Source organism: Stegastes partitus, unplaced genomic scaffold (assembly GCF_000690725.1).
Source record: "Stegastes partitus isolate 25-593 unplaced genomic scaffold, Stegastes_partitus-1.0.2 Scaffold57, whole genome shotgun sequence".
In the NCBI taxonomy this organism is placed as follows: domain Eukaryota; kingdom Metazoa; phylum Chordata; class Actinopteri; family Pomacentridae; genus Stegastes; species Stegastes partitus.
This window is the reverse complement of record NW_007577788.1, coordinates 485,579-509,930: the sequence shown is the minus strand read 5'-3', so window position 1 is coordinate 509,930 and position 24,352 is coordinate 485,579. Positions and strand designations below refer to the sequence as shown.

General features: G+C 37.6%; 1 protein-coding gene across 3 annotated transcripts in view; it reads right to left on the bottom strand.

The window, feature by feature from the left end:
- Positions 1–24,352, bottom strand: part of rasal2 (RAS protein activator like 2) — a 137,774-nt gene that overhangs the window by 100,968 nt on the left and 12,454 nt on the right. For 2 of the 3 annotated variants that reach the window (XM_008275695.1, XM_008275696.1), the window contains exon 1: positions 14,414–15,112. The exons of the other annotated variant lie outside the window; for it this stretch is intronic. In XM_008275695.1, coding sequence (XP_008273917.1) covers positions 14,414–14,900 — 487 coding nt within the window. In that variant the 5' untranslated portion in view covers positions 14,901–15,112. Of the gene's footprint in view, positions 1–14,413; positions 15,113–24,352 lie in introns of those variants that run through there. 3 annotated transcript variants of the gene reach the window in all.

The window sequence follows — 24,352 nt, the reverse complement described above, 5'->3', positions numbered from 1 at the left end:
ATACCACATACAACACCTGCTGCCTGTCTGTCTGGCAGAACAAGTCCTCCTCAGCTGCTCTTTGCTCCCATTTTCTTTAAATTTTTTATTAAAACAAAGACTTTTGACTATTTTGTGATTTTAAATTAAACAAATGACCAACTCATGGTGTTTTGTTTTGTTTTATTTTGCTTTTTTACTGGAGGTGTCAAAGTTTTGCTCTTAGTGCTGCCGCCTTCTAGTTGAAGTCTGCTGTTATTCCCCTCTTGTTTGCTGTGTCAACATCATAAACTATACTTATATTTGTTTTGGGCCAGTGAAATAGCTAATGTTATCTTGTTTAGGCTAATCTAAAAACTAGTGTCATTTGTCGAGGCTACTGTAGCAGCTAATGCTATCTATATCTGGCTAATGTAGCAGCAAATGCTATCTTGAACGTCAACCTTACAAGGAGTGATTTTCTTGCATCAGACTAACATCACCAGTTTTTCTACCTATTAGTAGCTGAACTGTTGGTTTGATTTGTGACCTTGAAAATTTGTTTCAGAAAAAAATGCAACTCTAACTGCTAAGACAATGACTGGAATTCGAAATTGAATAAAACAACTCACACAGGCTGACCAAAACTAGAATTACATGTCTAAAACTGACATCTACAATGCTTAACAAACTTATTAGACCACCACTCAGTGTAAGGTTTATGCCACAGCTGCCCTAAATTAAGAGCACTGGTCATTTTATGTTTCTGTAATGGTTTATACACCAGTATGTAGAAGCTCTTTAACTAAAGTGATATTTTTAGTGTTAAAATATAATAATTATGATTATTATCCATGAATTTTTCAATTTACTGTATTAAAAAAACAAAAATGAAAAAATAGCACATTGCTATGTCTTGATTAAGATGTCAAATTATAGTTATTTACTTGCATTCCTAAACAGAAAAAAAAATAGTCTTGGTGGTTGAATGTTGTGTTTAACTTCTGACTTCTCAGAGAAGCCCAGTGAGCCGGCTCAAATTTGGGTATAAAAAGGTAAGTTCAGGTTGAAATTCCTCATTCCTGTTCAAAATGGTAAAACGTTGAGAGCTGAGTGTGGATTAAAGCACTTCATGATGCTGGATGGTCTCTGAGACAAACAGGGAAAGACATAAAGTGTTCTCAGTGTAGTCAAATATGCTTTGGAGTCAATGTCCAAGACTGGTACTTACAAAACGCTCCAAGGAAGAAGCAGGAAACAAAAAAATAACTGAAGCAGATGTCAGACAGCTCAAGACTTTAAATGCTAGAGACAGAAGGAAGACCAATGCTGATCTTCAGGCAGAGATGAATGCTTCTAGATCAGAGTCTGTGAAAGTCTCCAAAATGACCATAAGCAGACGACTGATGGAACAAGGCTTAAAGAGAAGAATAGCTGCTAAGAAGTCATTATTGAGGCCTGCAAACATCCAGAAATGCCTCAGATTTGCCAGAGAGCACAAACACTGGACTGTTGTTGACTGGAAGTAGGTACTCTGGACGGTTTGAACTCTTCGGTCAGCATCGTCCTGTTTATGTCCACAGAAAAGCTAGAGAAAGTTTTGATGCCAGATGCATTGAACCCACAGTGACACACACTGGAGGTTCCATTATGGTATGAGGTTCCATTTGTGGAAACGGTGTGAGCAAATTAGTGAAAATCGACAGTATCATGAACAAGAATCTCTACCACAACATCTTAGTGCATCAATGGAATCCCCTCTGGACTGAATCTGATTGGTCATGGGGTCATATAACAAGACAATGAGCACGAGCATACTTCAAAGCTGTGCAGAGACTATTTGATGAAGAAAAAGGAATCTGGAGTCCTGGAGCTGATGAACTGGCCAAGTCAAAGTCTGGATTTGAACCCTATTGAACAAATTTGGGATGTAATACATTCTAAGACTGATCACACAACAGTTTCATCTAGAGCAAGTCTGTGGGAACAGCTATAAACCATTTGGAACTCAATAACAAAAGAGACATAAAACCACATTTTTTTGTCTGCTGGCAGCTGTTGAGGGTTTAAACCTAAAGAAGTGATCATCAGCTTTGACTGAGGTTAAACAGACTGAAGAGAAGCTTTTGTCTGACAGAGGAAATTACAGCAATTAACAGATTGAATCCTGACAGAGAAACACTGGCAAAAACTAAAAAGAAATCTTCTGTTAAGCTTCTTCTCTCAGGATCTCTGCTGGGAAAGCGCCTGTGAGCGTCGTTATTAGTTGTTCCTTTTATGTGTTAAACACTGAGTCTGTTCAGAAATGAGTCAAAATGTAGATTTCATATCTTTGTTGTTTTTAATTGTTTATTCTGTTCTTATTGGCTTGTTTTATTTATCTTTAATGTATCGTCTTTTTCGGGGGATTGAACAGAGTAAGAATTTCATTGTGTAGTACAACTACCTGTTTTGCTGTGCATATGACAATAAAACTCTTGAATCTTGAATCTTGGCAAGCTTCGACTACTGTAGAAAACTGACAAAATGACTTAATGTTCCATTTTTTGATTTGTTCTAACACTAACACCACATTTGTTCAAGACACTGTTGGTGTGACTTCAGAGAAACATTTGTGGAGATTTTTTAAATGCTTAAATGCTCACTGATGCTAAAAATATCAAACATTTAGTGGTTTGAGCTTCTTAAGTAAGTAAAAGGCTGAAATTGCACCTGATGATTAACACTCATGTTTCTCTTTGCTGCTTTTCTTTGTCTTGTATCACAGTAAACTGAATATTTCTGGACAAATCAAAATGAAAAAGAATTGTTTTCTGAAATTTTAAAAACAAAACAATGAGCAGACTCATTCTAAGTCTCTTGTGTACAGGTGATCTGGTGGGTTGGTTGGTTGATTTGGAGAAAAGCCCTGTATCAATAATGTTCCAGGATTAATCCATTATTTTTGACAGCAGACTACCTATGAACACTCAGGTGTTTTCACAGGTTTGAATTGGTCCAAGTTATTCAGCATTTACAGAATGTTTACTCAAAATCAACATTATGTCAAAGAAATTTTTTTTTCCCAAAAAGTTGAATGTGAACAGCAGTTTGTGCATCACACCGTAATAAACAACACCATTTAACGTCAGATCATTTAAAAACAGAAACTGACTTGTCTCTGCTTTATTCTTCAATAGGTTTTGTGCTGGTTAATATATTTTCAGGGCTGTAAGCTAGATGATGCCCGGTTTGCGTCCCAGTTAGGATGCCTGGGATCTTTCTGCCTGGAGTTTGCATGTTCTCCCTGTACAGCGTGGGTTCTCTCCAGGTTCTTCAGCTTCCTCCCATAGTTCAAAAATGTACCTGAGGTTAATTGGTGATTCTAAATTGTCCGTTGGTGTGAATGTGAGTGTGCTTGGTTGTCTGTCTCTCTGTGTAGCCCTGTGATAGACTGGTGACCTGTCCAGGGTGTCCCCTGTCTTCACCCTAAGTCAGCTGAGATAGACTCTGGCCATCCGCTACCCTCGTGAGGACTAAGCGGTATACAGATAATGTATGGATGGACTATATTTTCAGAAATCATATGAGTATGTGCAGCTGCTCTGATCTCAGTCTGTTATCGTTACAGTACAAAATAACCAGGTTTAGATAATGTATTATGCTGCAAATACAAGCTTTTTATGTAGATTTAGAGTTTATTTAAGCTAATGAAGTGAGCAGACAGCCTGAAGTCATCATGGATTCAACGACTTGCAATTCTTTTATTTTCCCTATAATTCCTTCCAAACTGTGCAGAACTATTTTAGAAATATCAATTAAATTTTACAGCTAATTTTTAGGGAATTCACTACAGAACCTGCAAAATAACCAAATTAAGAGTCCAAAAACAGTCAGCAAAAGGATGTTAACACACTTCAAACTTCAAACTGCAGGCTGTTCCTGAGCCGCTGCTTTCAGAATAAATCAGCATTGGCAGGTGAATCTGTTCCTGCAGTGGCTGATTGAGAGTGAAGGCTGCACCTCTGATCAGCAGCAGACATGCAGCAGATTCAGCAGCAGCTTCTCTCTGGAGACAACGCATTCAGCAGCACTCAGCTCAGCCACACAGAAATTTCAACACTATTCTGGTCAGAGCCACTTACAGGGACACCCTGGGACACGCGTTATCTGCTCCAGAGTTCATTCTTATGACGTTTTACCTCTGAGGACTTAAAGGAGAGTGCTTCATTACTGAAACTAAACTCTGCTGCAGCATCACTGACTTTAAACCTGCAAAGCTGAGTACAAGTCCTGAACACAAAACTGACCAATCATCCTCTTTTAGGCAGATTTGTGCAACTTTTTAACAAACAAATGCTTATTTCTATTCTATAATTGTCAAAAAAACAAACACACATAAAACAAAAAAAATATGGGATTGAGGGAATCATGAAATTGTTAGGTTTTCATGTATATTTTTGTTCTGTCACAACCACTAGAATTTAACAGGTAAATCTCCATAAATAAAAAAATACTGTCAGGTCATAGCTTTTTATCTAAATTAATTAGGTTAAGCGCCATAATTAATAACACTTGAAGGTCTCAGTTTTATTATGTACGGAGCCCGTCTGGTGACATCGATAAGAAATAAAAATAACTCGTTCCCACACATTAGTAAATCTTGGCCATGAGTTATTAATACGTGGAAACGACATAGTTAAGTCGTGGCCACGAGATATGAATGCGTGGGAATGATATAGTTAAGTTGTGGCCACGAGATGTTAATAGTTAAATTGTGGCCTCGCATTACTAATATGAAGAAACAAGGAAAGTTGTGGAGCAAATTTCACAGTGTGGTTATACCAGCTGTCGATTAAGGATAACAGGTGTACTTACATGAAACATGGAGCATTTTGATTTCATTTCATTTTATTTTAACCTTGGAATGAACTACACCGATATCCTGCGATCTCTTGCGATGAAACACTTTGTGAGAATTATGTTGTTCCCATGCATTAATATCTCGTGGCCACGATTTACTAATGCATGGGAACGAGTTATTTTTATTTCTTATCGATATCACCAGATGGGCTCTGTAATTATGTATTAATGTAAAAAATATATATATAATTTTGAGTTTAAATCCTTAATATGGAAAGTACTTAGGTAAATTCACATCCTAAATAACACTAGAAGATCTTAACCCCAGCTGTTAGTTTTAAATGTGCTGTATAAATAACAGTAACCATAGTTTTTTTTTATTTTTCTTTTTTAATGTAAATTCTTTGATTTCAGCTTCTTAAAAGGGGATGTTTTCTGTTTTTTATCCTCCTCTGTGACAGTGAACTGAATTTATTTTTAGTTGGGGACGAAACAAGATTTGTCATCTTGGGCTTTGAAAAACACTGATGGACATTTTTCACCATTTTCTGACATTTTATAGACCAAACAACCAGTCAGTTGATTCAGAAAGTAATCAACAGCAAAAATAACTGTCATTTGCAGCTCTAATTTCCAAATGCAGCAGTTACATGACAACATCTCAGTCCCATATTCAATCTGTTTTACCTCTTATTTTGGTCTCCACCAGCTCGAGATGAAAATATGTGTCTTTAGCTGCAAAAAGCTCCACCATGTTGTCCTGGGTACAGTCTCTAGGTTTGTCTTTATATATATATATACACACACACATACACACACACACACACACACACACACATATATATATACATACGTGCACACACACACAGAGCAGCTTTTTACAGCTTCTTCATATCATTTCATGCATTATTTGACATTTTATTGTAAAAGTTAGCCTCTGCTCGATAGTCATTCAGACCTGGAATCAAAAGGTTTACTGGAACACAAACCTGAATTTCTTTCAGGTTTTACTGGCTACTGTGGTCGTTTTGCAGACTGAAATCAGTTGCGTTAAATTATCTGATATTTTTTTCCTTTGTGCTGTTTATGCTGGAAACTCTGAGCCAAATACAAACCTCACAGAGGGACAATAAAGTAAATTTTTATATCTGTTTGACAAAGAATAGGAGGAAGTATGTCATTAATTACTAATCATGAGCATTTTGTTATGATTTACACTCAGTGGCTTCCAGTGTGGAGCCTCTTTGCTCAGCCTGAAGTGACTCGGTTTAATATTTAAACACACTGACTTCAGCAGACCCCTCCTGCATTTGCATCTACAAAGCAGATTCTATCAGTCAAGTGTCAATCATGGCGGCGGGTGGCGAGGAGGGCGGCAGTCTCAGAGGTCAGAGGTGAACGGCAGTGTCACCTTCAATCAGCCTGGCAAGAGCAGCAGAGCTGAGATGAAGGACAGAAAAAACTTCTTCCAGCAGCAATTTTTCCCTGCAGACAGTCTAAGCATCATAGCAGAAGCAGCATATAAAAACCTGAAAGACACCGCTGTACAGTTCAGACCTCGTGTGGTATACATCCCCCATGAGCTGAGAGGCTGCCATGCAAGAAGAAAGTTCTCTCTCCAGAAGCAGAACCTTAAAGTTCGACTGAAGTTTGCTGCTGATCACATGGACAAAGAAAAGCCTTCTGGAAGAAAGTTCTGTGGTCAGATGAAATGAAAGAATTGAGCTATTGGGCCACAAAGACCAGAAATATGTTTCATCGAGAGAAGGTGAAGTCTTTAAGAACACCAAACCTATCATCAAGCATGGTAGTGGTGGTAGTATTATGCTCTGGTGCTTTACACAAAGTGAATGGAATAATGCAGAAGGAGGATTACTGCCACATTCTTCTGGAAAACCTAAAATCATCAGCCAGAAGGTTGGATTTGGAGGCAGTTGGGTGTTTCAACAAGACAATGACCCAAAACATATATCGAAAGTGGTGAAGAAATGGTTAGATCAGGCTACAATTATGGTTTTAGACTGGTCTCCCCAAAGTTCTGACTTCCTTACAACCTCAACAAGAACCTGCAGACTGTGATGAAAAATCAGGTCTGTGTCTGAAAGCCAACAAATTTAGTTGAACTGCACCAATTCCATCAAGAGGAATCAAAAACACAACCAGAAGCTTGTGGACAGCTAAAAAAAAACAAACACATAGCTGAGGTGAAAATGGCCAAAGGATTTTTTAGCAAATATTAGCATTGCTGTATGTATATTTTTGACCCAGCAGATTTTATCATATTTCCAGAAGACATTTACTAAATCTCTGAAAGAATCAATATTCATCATTGTTTTTTGTGACAAAGATTCATGTGTTTAAGGAATTCTGTCATAGAACAAAAAAGTCATGGGAAGCTCAAGACTACCATGATACAAATGTTTTTTACACATGTATGAAAACCTTTGTTCACAACTTTTTATGTTATGCTACATTCCTGCTAAATGTAAAAATTGGCATTAAAATAGAACTCAAAATAATCTTTACCAGAATTCAAAGCATCTCCCAGAGGGTAAATATAAATAAAGTTGCTCTCTAAACACCTCATGTAGAGGCTACAGTAAATGCTAATAGGTAGCTGTGCACAGAGAAGCCTTTAGTCTCCACTCAGTTTTAATTCAAACTGCTGGAAGACTACAAAGTATTTGGAAAAGAGTAAAATAATGCATCGTTAATGTCAAATTTACCAGAGATGACTTTATCTGCACAGGCTGTTTTCTATGAACGAAGCATTTAAATGCAGTCAACCATGCTCATTTAATTGTGGGACGCTAAAATCATGATAAATATTTGGTTATTTTGTGGCCGAAATTCAAAGCATTCCAGTCTGGAAACAGCAATGTGTTTTAAAATGCAATAATGTGGCCAACATGGTCAACAGTGGGATCCTGCACTTTCCCACCGTAACCAACAAGAGCTCTGAAAGGTTAATCAGCTCAGGGTCCCTTTTGTTCCTGTGGGGGCCTTCATTGTGGAAGGGACATTTGCATACAAAAGGAAGACACACACACACTCTATTCTATCTTTGTGAGGACCCTAATTTATGCGACACGTTCCCCAGACCTTTTCTCAGACCAAAAACAGGATGTAGGAGCTGCATGGTGAACGGTTTCGGTTTTCCTTACTTTCATTTCACACTTTCTGAAACCAACAATCCAACATTCTTCTGGTTAAGGTTTGGTGTCTGACTTGTTTACAGCTGATTTTAGGAATTTTTATACTGGTTTCGGATGGATTTCAGACTTGGTTTAGGACTTCCATCCATCCATCCCTTTACATAACTCATATTCGTCTGCTTTTTGACTTAGTGTGGATATAGTTAATGGCTGTTTAAACCACTTTCAGACTAGATTTTGAACTGGTTTCACACTTTGTCGGACTTGGTTTAGACAGGTTTTGACCACTTTTAGGCATTTTTTAAACTGACTGGCTTCAGACTTAATTTATAACATTTTTAGACCATTTTTTAAAGTGGTTTCAGACTTGGTTACTGTCTTGATTCTGGTTTTGGACTGACTTCAGACTGATTTAGACCTGGTTTATGCATTTTAAACTGACTTAAGTCTTAAATTTTAGACTCAGTTTTGAAATTATTTCAGGCTGACTTAGCCCCAGTTTATAATTGTATTTAGACTGTTTTAAAACTGGCTTCAGACTTGATTTCTGACTTGATTTTGGACCAAGTTTTCTCACTTTTTTCAGGCTGCTTTAAACCCGTTTTACAACTGCTTTTAGACTGTGTTTGAATTGGTTTAAAAAATTAACTTTGGACAGGTTTCAGGCTTTTTGTACAACTGCTTTTTTAAGTGGTTAGTACTTAGTTTCTGACTTGGTTATGGACCAGGTTTTGTACTTATTCCAAGGTTGGTTTAGAACTGGTTTACGGTGCATTTAAATAGTTTAAGACTTGATTTTAGGACCTGGTTTTGGAACACAAGGCTGGTCTATCCCAGTTTATGACAGATGATTTTAAAACTGGCTTCAGACTTTATTTCTGACTTGATTTTGGACCTGCTTTTAAGCCTCATTTCAGGTTGGTTTAAGCGGAGTTTACAACAGTTTTTAGAAGGTTTTAAAACCGGCTTCAAAATTGACTGGCCTAACTGGTTTTGGGCATGTATTTAAATTTATTTCAGGTTGGTTTAGGCCCTGTTAACAACTGTTCTGACTGTTTTTGAATTGGTTTCAGACTTTGTTTACAGCTCTTCTTATAATGTTTGAGGGGTTTCAGACTTTCTGAGCTAGTTTTGGATTTATTTCAGGCCCATTCGTGACTGGTTCACTGTTTTTAGAGTGTTTCAGAACTACCTAGTTTGACTGTTCAGAACAACTTCTGATTTTCAACATGCCCTTCAGCAAGTCTTAAGAACTTGACCTGAGACACAAACAGAGAAGCGCTAACCAGGTCTGAGCCCTTGAACAGTCATTTGAAGGTCTGTTCTAAAATAAAGGCATAAAGACAGAGCACAGTGTCCTCACTTTCCAAAAATGTCCTCACAAAGAAACACAACAACAAACTCATACAGCTCATTCGGTATGCAGGAGCTCTCATGGCCTCTGGGTCAAACACACAAAAATAGACAGACAGACAGAGAGACAGACAGACAGACAGGGAGGCAGGCAGGCAGGCAGGCGCACGCACGCACGCACACACGCACACACACACACACACACACACACACCTGAGTAACATGTACGCTATTAGCCAGAACTACAGCACACACGTCGTGTACGTATCAGCCAACAACACAAACTGGCGTTAATTAGCCTCCAGTTAGCAGTAGCTGTTCCTTTTCACATGGAATCTAAGAGTGTGACAGCAGGAGGGTGTGTGTTAAAGTGTGTGTCTGTTTAGGTATGCGTGTAGAGAAGTGAGAGCTCTGTGGTTTTTATTACGTAGCACGCTCTGAGCCGGCTGGAAACTTTCATACTGCTGCTCTGTTTGCTGCACTTTCTGTTCACACACATTTCGCACAAACTGTTTACTGTGTAGCTGAACTGAATCGTCACTTTACCGCTGAGTCACTGCAGAACCAAAACACTTGAAGACCTGGTACTGTACATCTACTACTTTTTAAAAAATGCTTTATGTCCATTTGTTTTAGCAAATCATCACACTTAATCTTAATTTCTTATTAGTTATATGCTAAAAACAACCATAAAGTTGCTTAGAAATCCCATAAAAACTGAAGTTGCCTGAAAGTTTTCATTTTTTAAAGTTTTCTTCAGTATCTAGGTAATCCACTAAGAGCTGTCTGTAAGTCTGTGGGTAAACCACACACAGGAACTACTAACAGATAATTCAGAACACCCTCTTGAAGCATTATGGGAGCTGAAGTTCTAAATTGAGAGCAAGATTAGCAGTAACACAAAGGTAAATAATATGAGTCACCTGCTTATTTACTTGTTCATAAGCATACATGTAAATGTAAAAACCTGAAAATAAACTGATAAAAACTTCAAATAATTTTAGGCTACACTTATTTTTTTTTAGAAATGTTTCACATAAAGTGAAAGATATTATCCAAACCTGGTTCCTGCAGCTCTGTTCACAGATGTTTTTAAACTGGTTTTAAACTTGATTGATCAGACCTGGTTTATATTTTTAGAACTTTTTAGAAGTGGCTTTAGATTTTATTTCTAGTTTGACTGTGAACTTCTTTTTAGGCTGGTTTAGGCCCAGTTTATGATTGTTTTTAGGCTGTTTTTAAACCAGTTTCAGACTTGATTTGGGACATCATTATTATTTTTAATTATTTTACGCTGGTTTTAGACTTAATTTAAGGCTGCTTTATGACTGTTTTTAGACTGATGTCAGACTGCTTTCAGACTTCATGTTAGATTGGTGTCAAACTTGGTTTACTACTGGTTTAGAGCTGCTTTTAGACATTTACAAACTGGTCTCAGACTTGATTTTGAACTTGAGTGTGAATTCAGAATGGTTTCAGACTGGTTTCAGAGTTTTAAAAAAAATGTTTAAATGGTTTCAGTCTTGATTTTGGACTCATTTCAGATTTAGTTTAGGAAGGTTTTTAATGAATGAATTATATGGAGTGAATTTATATGGTGAATTTTCTGTAATTCTGCTTTTTTTTCTCTCGTCCATTCATGTTTACATGTATTTACATAAAACCCTGAAGACAAGCTGACCAAAACTTCAATTAATTGCAAGCTGCAGCCATTCTTTTATGTAGAAATGTTTCATACGGAGTTAAAATGAGGCTTCATCAGGTTTTCTAGTGAAACCAGGAACCTGCAGCAGCATCATGTGATAACTCTGATGTCCCAGCTCTGACCCTCCTCTCACATGACAGCATTTCCCATAAACTGCTGGTCCAGAGAGATTAAATTAAATCTGTTTCTACATTCTTGATCGCCGTCACTGCTTTTAAATTTACGACGAGGCTGAATGCTCCGGTGATCGCGGCTGCTGGGAGGCGACAGATAACATGGCTCATCTTCAGGAAGATGGACGACTACAGAAACATTGATATCTATGACACAGACGGAGGAGGCAGTCTGAGGATGATGCACATTTAATATGATATTTATTTGATACAGTCAGGCAGCTTCTTCTTTCAATCACCGATCAATTAAAGCAGTCAGAAGGAGAAATATAATACATTCATTAATAGATTTCTAAATTTTACTATGGATGCTACAGAATCACAAACTGTTATTAAAAAAGATAACTAATACATTCATTAATATCAATAAGGGAGCGAATGTTATGGTGTGGATTCCGTTTCGAGAACCAACAATTGTAATCAGTTTAATGTTATTTAAAATGTGTGGTCTATGCATTTTGTGTATGTATTTTTGTTCTTTTTATGTGTATTTTCTGTACTTTTTGTCATCCTTACAATCATTACTGGCTTTTTGTTCCTCTCCTACAATTAAGCAAATACTGCAAAAATGTCACAATTTGAATTACATAAAAAGAATTTATTAACTCAATAAAATATTAATACATTCTGTATGTATCAATAAAGATCAATAGTCTGGTCAGCAATTTTTTTTGGTTGTATATTTATTGAGAAAAGCGTCTTTCTTGTTGAAGATGAATGGGGAAAAAAGGGGTAAAAGACATTTGGTTTCAGACTGGTTTCAGACTACTGTAAAAACCCCCAAAAAAATCTTGATGGTTTTAGCCTCGTTTCGGGCATGGTTTAGGACCGTTTTCAAACTGGTTTCAGCCTACTTTCACAATTATTAATTGGTTTTGGACCTGGATTCAACCTTGCATTTGACTTAGTTAAGGACTGGTATACAGGTGTTTTTTGACACTTCTCAAACTGGTTTTTGGCTGTTTTTAGATTGTTTGAAAAACTGTTCCAGACTTGATTTCATATAGAATTTGGTTTCAGACAAGTTTTGGACCATTTTTAAACCAGTTTTCTACTTGATTTTGGACTGGTTCCAAACTGGCTTCAGCTTTGGTGTATGACCTGTGTCTTAATGGGTTTATGACTGGTTTATTACTTTTTTGGGAAATTAAACCAGTTTCACACCTGATTTTAGACTTGATTTTGAACCGGTTTTGGACTTATTTCACACTGGTTTAGGCCTTGTTTATGACTGTTTCTAGATCATATTTAATTGGTTTCACAATTAGTTTCTGACATTTTTTAAAAATTGTATCAAACTTGACTTTGTAACGGTTTCCGATTTGGTTTCTAAATGTTATTAAACTGGTTTCAGACTTGAATTTGGATTCATTTCAAATTAATCCATCCATCCATTATCTATACATCGCTTAATCCTCACTTGGATCGGGGGGGCTGGAGCCTATCCCAGCTGACTTAGGGCGAAGGCATGGGACACCCTGGACAGGTTGTCAGTCTATCACAGGGCTACACTTAGAGACAGACAACCAAGCACACTCACATTCACCCCTACAGACAACTTAGAATCAACAATTAACCCCAACATGTTTTTGGACCTTGTGGGAGGAAGCAGGAGAACCTGGAGAGAACCCACGCTGCACGGGGAGACCTTCTTGCAGCGAGGTAATGGTGCTAACCACCGCGCCACCTTGCAGGCCCATTTCAGATTTATGTCCAACTTAATTCATAACTCGTTTGTGGCTGTTTTTCAACATTAAACTGATTTCAGACTTAAATCTGGACCAATTCTTAAATGGTTAAAGGCCAGTCTATGAATGTTTGAAGACGAGGTAAAACCAAAATATAGTAATTACTCTAAGTACTTGCTTTTTTACCATTATATTTCAACAGAAACAGGTGAATTATTGGTGAATTTTGATCATGAATGTTGCTGTGACATTTTCTGCTTTCCTCTAAGGTTTGCAGTATTGATATAAAAAAATCTAGCTTTGTGTCGTCTCACAGGACGAAACACTGATGTTTAAAAATAATCAATAAACAGTCACATATGTAGAATTAAATAAGATAAACATGACAATTCAGAAGAGGCACTTTAAGTAAATGACAGCAGTGAGCTCTGCTTAAAAAAAAACATTTATTATCTCCTCACTCTTAATATTTCGTCTGCAGATCATGTGATGTTCGAGTGGAAAATGCAATTAGCATAACTTAACCTTCAAGCCGGCTGCTTGGCTTAGCGTTACTGCATGAATGTAAATGTTTAGTGAAGCAGCTGCAGGCTTGATTTCCAGCCTTCAATCAGCAGCAGGAGAAAGAAGAGGAGGAAGAGGATGAAGAAGACCAAGGACAGTCAAGGTTTTCCTCAGGAAACATGTTTTCATGGCAGAATAATACTGAGCGGAACCACAGAAGAGATTAAAACACAAATGATTCCTCAAACACGAACCACGAGGACAAATGCTGACAGAACAGCTGCAAGAAATAAAAGTGAAGGTAAAGTGACTGCAGCAACCTGTGTCACATCTGTGTCAAGCTTCTGTTCAAACTGGAAGAAGCTGATTCGAGTGTCGCACAAATGACATTACTGATATATTGAATGAAATAAAGTCGATATGAAGCAGATAAACTGCAGCAAGTGACCAGATGTTCTCCACTTCAGTCTGTTTAATGGCTAAACAACTAGTTCAGGTATGTTTCAAAATAGGTTTCAGACTTGACTTTGACCTTATTTTAGACTAGGCCCAGTTCCCAAATGTGTTTAGATTGTGTATAAAACTAGTTTCAGACTTGACTTTAGACTGGATTTAGACTTGGTTTATGACTGTTTTTAACTGGTTTCAGACCTGAGGTTAAACTTGGTTTGGACTTGGCTTACAACAGTTTTTAGACTGAATTAAGACTATTTTCAGACTTTTTTTTTCCATTTTTGAATTTTGCTTTGGACTTACTTTACAACAGATTTTAAAGGGATTTTAGACTTTTTAGAAAAATTGATTTGGAGCTGACTTTGCACTTGTGTTAGGCTGTTTTAGGCCTGGTTGATGACTGGTTTACAACAATTTTTCAGGGCTGGACCTGAATATCCAAATATTTGGTTGCTGTAGTGCTATCCAGATATTAATTTTGAGATTTGAATATTCGCCGCAGTTTTTAGCCTGGTTAGTTTTGAAGTGTTAACATACTAACTACTCTCTACATTATTTCTCCACTGAGTTACCATCTCCTACCAGATTCTCCTCTGTTGGTTTCGGCTTCACCTTCGAGGACTCTGCTGATCCTCCGATGCAGCGAGCTGAAGAAACTGCTGATGGACGGCGCTGTTTGCTCCAATCTCGCCCTCCTTGTCATCGTCTCGGGGGTTGCTGGTATCTTGGGGCTGTTGGTATCTCCGGGCTCAGACAGGGACCGGAGGAATGGGAGGATCCTGCGAAGAGAACCGGACCTCGCCTGGTCATCGTGGGCCTGATCTCCACTCGGGTTCGGGAAGGTGTTCAACCTCGGTAAGCTGAGCAGCCGCAGGTGAGGAGGCGCTGTGATTTGCTCTTTGTTCAGCGACCACCGACCAGATGTTCTCCACTTGTATCGGTCCAGTGGCTGCTCAGGAGCCGGCTGGGGGTCGGATCTCCGCCAGGGCTTTTTGTAATGGTGCCAGGCCTGATGGGGCCCTTGGACCGGACACTCGAGGCCCTCAGGGGAGGCTCCACCTCCACTCATGGTTCAGCTCACACAGGCTTCCTCCAGGCAGCAAGCAGATGAAGCCTCCACAGCTGGTTCGCCGACAGCTGTGCTCCGGCACGAACATGCCAACCCGACAGGAGATTCTGATCAGCGTTGGACGGTCAAGCTCGTCCTCATGGTGACAGTGGGTCGAGCTGCTGCCTCGATGTTTCTCAAGAGGCTGGTGACTGTCTTCCTGGGAGGAAGTCGAGCGTCAGATAAAGACCAATCAGGCTTCACTGAACAGCAAACAAGCAGCAGGCTGTGGTTTCCCTTACGAACGATGGAAACTGAAACTGCAGACAGTTTAGAGTGTCGGCGTTCAGGTTTTTCCTCATCAGTTACAGTCTATGCTCTTTCTGTCTATTGAACAAATGGCGACGACAGTCTCAGTTCGTTGTTTCTTTGTATTCAGGAGAAAATGAACTGAAACTACAGACACATGACAGAGTCTTGAATATGACTGACTATCAGAGTTTAGCTGGAGAATTTTAGTTCCACTGAGACATTAAAAGTCTTTCAAGAAACTTTTTTCATAATATAAATTCCGTAATGGATGAGTTCCGCACTAATAATTGTAAATTTATTAATATTTCATCCCCAAAACTTACTTCAGATCCTCAAATCAGATCAGATTTGTCCTCTAAAGACATTAAACTACACACTGGAGACCTCTGCAGATGAGTAATTAAATTTTTTTTCCTGACATTTTATAAAGCAAGCCATTAATCAGCTGATAATATTTAGTGCTGCAATATGAATATTTACAGATTTTTTTGCCTTTTACATTTGTAACAAATCTTGAACTGTTGGTCACACTAAACAAGACATCTGAATTTGATGAGGGCTTGTTTTATTTCTCATTTCTTTGGCAGTGCAGTTCATCAATTATTCAAGAAAGAATTTTAGATCAATAATAAAAACAGCTGTTAAAATTAGGAGAGAAAAACACTGATAGTGTTTAAACTGTATAGAAAATTATTTACAACAAATCTTGTGTGTTTGGTTGCTTTGTGTGATTAAAACATGTATATAAGTTACACTTGCAAAATATTTTCTGGAATACTATTGGAAAAATGTCAATCAGCGTTTCTGAAATGTCTTGTTTTGTTCAAATATAAATCAGTTTACTGTCATAGAAAAGGAAAGAAACACATTCACAATTAAAAAGTTGCAATGTCAGAATTTAGACTTTTTCTTAAAGAATTGCTCAAATCTAATACCTGGTTATCAAATAGTTGGAGATTCTTTTTTATTATATTTTGATTTACAGCAACACCTCGACATCAAACTGAAATTTTCTCAAACTTTCTGGGCATCGCGTCAGGTGCATTTTCTCAGGATGCAAACTTAAACTTTGGTATAATTAAGACACTTGCTAGAAATAAATCAAAGTTATGTGTTTGAATGAGGCCCAGCAGCTCAACCAGACTTTGCTGGACCATCAGTGGAGTTTCAGAGGTTAAATCTTGATGGTCTCAGGCCTTTTGAGCTGGAAGTTTCTAAATAGTCATCAGCACTGAAGAATGTCCCTCCTCCATGTGCTGTTCAAACAGGAAACAAGAGCAGTGTCACCTCAATGCCGAGCTCTGGTAAGAAAACTCATCCTCAGAGACCTGCAGAGGACACACACTTACCTTCACAGAGCTGCACTGATAATTTAACCGCTCAAAAACCTGCACAGCGGCAGCAGAAAGATGCAAAAATCCCTGCAGGACTGCATGTGTGCAGTGTGCATGTCGATTCATATGTAAAGCAGGAGGTTTGCTATTCAGGCAGCAGGTCACACGTGACGCTGAAGCTGAGTTTATACCTGCGGCAAGTCTGGGCTCAGGTTTGAGGGGAAAAAAAGAAGAGCAGTGATGTGTTGAGGTGATTCTGATGTTGCAACAGCTAGCGATGTTAGATATAATTTCTGAGAAATTTCTGATAAATCCCAAACAGCCATGACACACCCTGGAGGTGATTTAGCAGAACACGTTCCAGTCACTGAGGTGTTAAATGAGCAGGAATAACAACTACATGTACATGAAATGGGTATGTAACAGAAAGGTACACTGATATTTTTAGATATAGGAGTCATTTTTGCACATTGGGTCAGTTTGTGTCATTTCAGATCACAGCGTTACTCTACCGTCTTGCTCTTTTGGACCCAAAACTAAGTTCTGTAAAATATTTTGGATGAATTTCGAGATTTTCACACGTTTTAAGGGTTCAATACCTCCAGAAATATAATGCTCGCAGACATGAAATTTGGTGCGAAGTTAGACAAAATAGTTTCCAGCATATCCAAATAACTAAATGTCTCCAGCAGAGAATAACTTGTAATTATTGGCCCTAGAAAAGTGATGAAAGTGCAACATCTACAAATGAGAGTGGTACTGTGACCCCAGAATGTTCCTGAAAGTATATATAAAGGGATGCATTCATATTTCCAACCAAAAATACAGTCTTTAGTTAATATTTCACCAACCTTTGAGGCCTCTAATATCAGCACAATTTGATATGTAGCAAGTATAGTAAGACAAGGTTCCATGTTTTGGGGTTGGGTTTTTTTGCTATTTTGACTTGAAACTTGCTAATAATTACTAAAATGTGCCCAAAATAACAATAATGAATAATATTTGCACCTTGAAAATGGGGAAAAAAGAGCAAAATCTTTAAACAATGATGGTGTTGTGGCTCCAGAAAGTTCTTGTAGGTGTATTTAAATGGATGCATCCATATGTTCTACTAAAAACACAGTCTTTGGTAAACATTTCACCAACTTTTGAGGCTCTAACATGTGGAGAATTTGATGTGCTACAAAAATGGCAAGACAAGGTTCATGTTCTTAGCTATTTTGACAAAATGTTGACATGGACTCATTGGTAGGAGCCAAAAACTAGTGTTCATAGAGGTCTAGATGTTGTCATTATATGTGTATGTTACAACCTGCTTCCATGTTATCTTCATGCTGAAATTTAACAACGTTTGAGGCTTATTTTTATATCCTACTTAATGTGGATAACAAATCGCAGGCATTGTTGACCTTGATGTTTCTGCCAGCAGCTGCTGTGCATTTAAGGAAATCTCATCTTAGGCACTGTTCTTCCTGCAAAGTGTTTTTCTACAAACTACACAGCCGTCGTTTTACAACAGATTAGTGTGGATGTAGCTTCACAGAGTGCGGGGGCTGAGGAATTAAAAAGGATATTTTCCGGTCACAGTGGGGACCAATTTAAAGTAACTCATTGCGTGCTTTACTACAAAATAAACAATTATAAGTCTTTATCAGCTTCAGCACTCTGTGAAAAATATTTATTGGCCTATCTGTCTAATTTGTGCAAAGTTATTTTCACTGTTTTTTCTCTACAACAGGAAAACACATGCTGATAAAGATCTGATTCTGTTTGCCTGTTGAGATTAAATCCCTAAACTTTGATATATATTTATGTATGTATGTGTGTATATATATATATGCTAACTGATGCAGATATGTGAGATAAAGACAAAGTATTCACATTGCAGTGAAATAATACAGACTTTAATACAATTTTTTTGTACAGCATTATCAGACGAATCAACCGTTTATTACTTTTGTTTGAGTTTTGTGCCCAGTCTGTCTCTAAATATGAGGGTTACTAAGATATTTTTCTAAACCCTTTAAAGTTTCAAGGGTCCTTTTTAATGAGTGTGACACTCTGTCAGCAGATAATAGCTAAAGCATGTGACATGAAGGTTTAGGGAGGATTAAAAACCCTTAAGAATGTGTTTGAATTTCTAAAAAAATAAATAAATAAATAAAAATGCAACCCTGATTTCTGTTTTAGATAAAATATTAAATTCCTGAAACAAGTTTCTTCTTCTTTCTGCCGAGGCTTTAAAAGGCTCGCTGCCCTGAGTGACCCACATATCAGCGTTTAGTGGATAATGAAGCGGCTGGTGTCGAGGGCGACGCTGCATGTAGGTCAGAGTTAAACCCGGTGAAGCTAAGCCGAGGAGTTCAGGACCAAGCCAAGCCTTCCACCAGTCAGCAGGGACGAAGAAACTACATCACAGTCTGCAAGTTATCATAAAGATTATTTTATCACACGTTAATTGCTAATTCTTTTCTCCTGTTGATCAATAAAACATTAGAAAATAGGGGAAAAAAACACCTGTCACATCGTATACTGAGGAAATTCTATGTGATGATTCAAGAAAATGAATTAAAAGTAACCTTTTTAACATAGTTAAAGCTCCCTCAGTAGAGAATTCACAGTATAAACTGAACACTTGAAGGGACGACTGCAGGGAAGGATTAAAGAACTAAACCAGTAAACTTGAAATAAAAACGACAATAAAAAGAGTTCATGTGGGCAAGTGTAACACCAGCGAAATTAAATGGATTCAAAAGAAATATTCGAGACATTTCTTCTTCAAGATCTTATTCTAAACCTAAGCTATTTAACCTAACAGTGAGAGAAAATGCAAGTAAACAGCGAGTGGAAAAACAACAAGTGGAAATGTCACCCTGGCTGGAAATGTAAAAAATGGCATTTTAAGCCAAATTTTGATCTCATGAATAAACCCAACAAGCTAAAAAAAATAACACAGTAACAGAAAACACTAGGAAATAGTGATTAAAAAATAGTGTTTAGAAAAATCCCACAAATGTAATAGCTTAAAATATACAGCAACCGAGAGACAGTGAGTTAAACAATGTGTTAAAAACCGTGAGTGGAAAAACAGTGAGTGAAAGTGTACACACTTGTATGTGCATTTATGCTGTTTTGTTGATGAAAACAAACCTTTTGGCTCAATGTGACAAAGTTCCATCACAATTATGTAAATTACTGACTGTTGTTCCTGATAAATAAATAAACACAGTATAGTAAAAGACATCTATGAAACTAAAATAGCGAATAATTTCTGGTTCAAGCTTCTTTATTATGAAGATTTTCTGCTTTTCTCTGTTTTGTGTTTTCACTGTGATGGATATTTTACAATTCATTACATATTAATCCATAATTATCAGATTCACTGGCTGTTAGTAAACTGAACTTCAGAATTTTTTCTTTTAATAATAATGATGTGATCTAAGCTCATAAACACACTTTTTTCATGTATTTATATCCCAGTTGATTGAGTGTACATCTTACATTTAAATTTCTGCGCTGAATAATGTGTTGTTCAGCTCTGCACGTGAACTGATGAAAACCGAATCTAACAAGATGATATATTTCCTGACTCAAACCAAACCTTTAACCAAACAGCAGAAAGAGGAAACAGCGGCAGAGGACACAAATAGGAGGCTGGAAGGAAACTCAGAGACACAAAAGGCTTCCTCAGGACGCTACCGAGGCGACTTCTAATATTTCTAACAGCTGCTGCACATGACGTCATGAGGAGGAGAAGTACTGTAGGTGTAATGTTTAAACCCGACCAATGAACAGACTTTTCTCCAACAGACTTTTACATGTGTTGCAAAAATCCAAACTTCTCATCAGCACAGTCAGGAAACAAAGATAATGTCTTGTTTTGTCTGACCAGCATTCCAAAATGTCAAATTATCTGCAATGAAGGAGACGGAAAAGCAGCTAAGTATCACATTTTTGTCATTCTTTTTTCTTGGAAAATCATTGTATAGTAATTATTTGTTAATGAGTATCAGGAAGACACGTCACTGTTTAGAATCCATTTATTCAGTTTGGTTATACAGTCGTGACTTGATAATCCGACCCTTAACAATCCGAAAACCTTGCTATCAGACAGGTTTTTAGGAAAAACGAATGGAACTGTCATAAAAAGATCAGATACAGGTCGCATAGGAGAAAAAAAAAAATCGGATTTGGGTTGCTTGAGCCTGCTGTCTGAACGTATTTACCTTCGATGTCAACCAACGGGCCCGTGCACAATCGCACTGGTCAATTAGATGTGAAATCTAGTGATGCATACAATATACTAGTTACGATAACAACTATAAACAATGAATATCAACAACAAATTACCTTTCAAGTATCAAGCCCTCCTTGTATCTTGACCTCCGTCTTGACAACCCGACAGCCTTGGTATCCGACATAAAAGAAGGTACTACATTTAGTGTCCGATTATCGAGTCCCGACTGTATTTCTATTTGATTTAATGTCCCTTATATGCTGCCTTAAAGATTTAGAATCTCTAATGTTGTCATTTGTAAAACTGGATTACGGCTTGTTTTGTCTTATGCAAAAATAAATACATTTTTAAAAAATCCTCGCAATTCTCAGATTGTGTCAAAGCATAACCCAAAGTTTATCAAGAGTTAAAGTGCAGCTCGACATGTAAACACTAAAATTAAAGAAAAAGGTGAAGTTTTCTCAATTATTTGTGCAAAATCAGTTTCCATATCATGTGTAGGATTTAATTTCAGGTGCAATATTTAATATTTTCATTTCTCAGACGCAACAGTTTAGTTTTATGTTTAATATTTCATTTACATCATTTTGAATCAATGTCAGATATTTTACTTTAATGTACAAAATTGTCAATATAATGTGAAACATTTTATTTTCTTCTGTTTCAGGTGCAACATTACATTATTGTGTGATCATTACTTATACCTCAGTATTATTTCCAAGAGTACTTTTTACTGTTCTATTCTAGTCTTATTCTAGCTTTATTCTATGTATTATTCTTTTATATCTTACTGGTTTCCTACATTTTAAGCACTGCATTTCTAATGTTGTCACTTGTTTTTTCTGAGCAATATCTGGCACAACAATTTCTTTCTGGAATAATAAAGTTTTACCTTATCTTTAAATCCATAATTGTTCCACTTTGTCTGAATACACACATCCCACAGCTTTTTAACTCACTGTAACACCAATTTTACAAATAAATCAGATTTAATCAGTTTTCTTGAACTGAGTTTCATTGGGCTCAAACATAACAGACATTTTTGTTCCTAGGTCAGAAAAAAAAATGCAGATTTCCAATAAACAAACTCCTTGTCTTTACTACCTGTAGATTGATCTTAGTGCAGATCACAGTCAGCCCTCAGAGATTACAGTTTATGTTTCTATAAACCATTGAAAAACAGCCACAAACCAAACTACAAACTAAAATTCCCTCGACTTTGTCCACTTTTAAATCTTATCCTGCCAGAAACCAGCAGCAGATCCATCAGCAGCTTCCAACTAAAAATAACCGTCAGCTATAAAGAGCAGCAGTAAATCAGCTGCTGGATACCAGCAGAGGGAGGGTCAGGAATCCATCCTGGATCTCCCACCGGCTGGAGGCTGATCACACACTTTGTCACCACTCTGGGGACAGACTAGTGTTGTAGTCAAGACCACCTATACCGAGACCAAGACATGGCCGAGACCACAGTGTATCGAGACCGAGACAAGACCAAGACTTTGAGGGGTTGAGACCGAGTCAAGACCGAGACCAAGACAAAGCGAGACCGAGTATTTTTTTCAGTTTTGCTGTACTGTAATAGATTTTGTAAAAGGATGTTTGTCATGGTAGTAAACACTCCATTGCAAGCATACCTATACCATAACTATGTTTAATCATCTAAACCAGTGGTTCTCACAACTTTTTCTGTCAGGCCCCCCTTCGAAGGACAGCAGCAACAACTTGCTCAGTGATCAATGACAGTAATGGGGGTTTGGGGGGGGGGGGGCTTCAGTTTTGTGATGGTAGTCTCATCAGTCATTGTTGACACCATATCTAGAGCAGTGGGCAGCAGTGGTTTCTTGCGATTCTGTTACAGAGCTCCAGACTAACTTTTCTAGTGGTAGCATGGTGCTACCAGCTTTCTTCACTGGTCGCACAAGCTAATGATCTGGTCGCCCCACTCCCTTATTTTGGATCAGCATTGCCACAGCTATTAATGCACCATGCAGCTGATGAATAGTTGCCATTGCATCACTTAGTTATGATGCAATGTCACCAATCCTCTTCTAATACCAGTCATTAACTGGACACAGGCTAAATGGTAAATGGTACATTTTACCGATGTTCCCCAAACGCCTCACATGCTGCTCCGGTAGATGGTGCATTTTACCGATGTTCCCTGAACGCCTCAAATGCTGCTCCGGTAGATGCTACCAGGTGCACTGTGTTTTCCTTTTGACGTCGATTTACAGATAAGTTGTTTATGATTAGAAAAGCCAAACTTTATTACAGCAGAGTTTGCTAACATCTTTCCCAGGGAGCAGAGTCCTTCTCCCGCATTTACTGTCGTGGAGTGCCTGTGAAGAGGGGCGGGGTGGGGTGACAGGCCACAGCCCGTGAAAAAAAAGTCCAAATTAAAAATCTGTTAAACTATTGGTTACATTCGAAACGGGGAGTTTTGCATCCAATAACAACAAAGCTATTACTAAACAAATGAAAGCCTTCAGAGGCAGCTTAGTGCGGTCCTTGCAGCCGTGGTCTCGGCTGGTCTCACAGTAAAATCCCGAGTCGTCTGTGGCCGAGACCGAGACAATACCGAGTAAAAATGCGGTCGAGTCCAAGACAAGACCGAGATCTTCAAAAAGTGGTCTCGAGACTGGTCTCAAGACCGAGACTGATCTCGACAGGACAGACATCCACAAAACACAAGTTCAAGATCAGCATCTGAACTGAGAACACTTTACAGAGCTGCAGCTCAAAGCTTCAAAATGTCTGATTGAACCAACTATTAGAACATTTAAAGCTGCAAATTTCAGAAATAAAAGCTAATGAAAACTCATCAGAAGGTCCATTCAGCAGCTGCTGGAGCTTTTGATGGTATTGCACTGTCTTCATCACCAGATCAGCTGCTTGATGTAAGAGGTGATCTTTAAATTTACGTTCTTCTGGAGAACTTTAAGTATTTTCTACTGCGCACAGTTAAAATTTAAGAGTTATTTGTTTAGAATAAAGAGCTTCAACCAGCAGAAAGTGAATGTGCAACTAGTTTGATAACTAAATAATTGTTTTATTTATTCAAAGTTTTACCTTTTAACTTTTATAACTTCTGAAGGTATCTGTGCTGCATTTTCAGAAATTTAAATATATATATATTGTTTTATTTTTTTAATTTAATAAATTTTTTTTTTTTTTTTTTAATGTCCGTCTTGTGCTGCTTTTTCATCAATGTGAACACCTGTCAGCAGATCCTGGAGTTTATTCAAACATGAGACAGACACATTCAACGGCCGTCAGATGAACAAAACATCTTTAAAAGATTTTTATTTCAAGCAACATTTTAAAAAAGAAAATTAACAAGCATTTATTGATTTTAATAAAGTAGAAAAAAGTTTTGTTTTTTTATTTTAAAAAGGTAAGAAGAAAGTCAATTACTTTTTTAAATTTATAAGTCTTATTATGAAAAAGAAAACTAAGGAAAAATTAACTTTTTATCTCATTTTTTCAAAGTCTAGATATGCTTGATTATGAAAATTGAAATCTGAACATCTGCAGTCTCCTGAAAAACCAGCTGATGAAAATCATGTGGAACGATCAAAAGCTCCAGA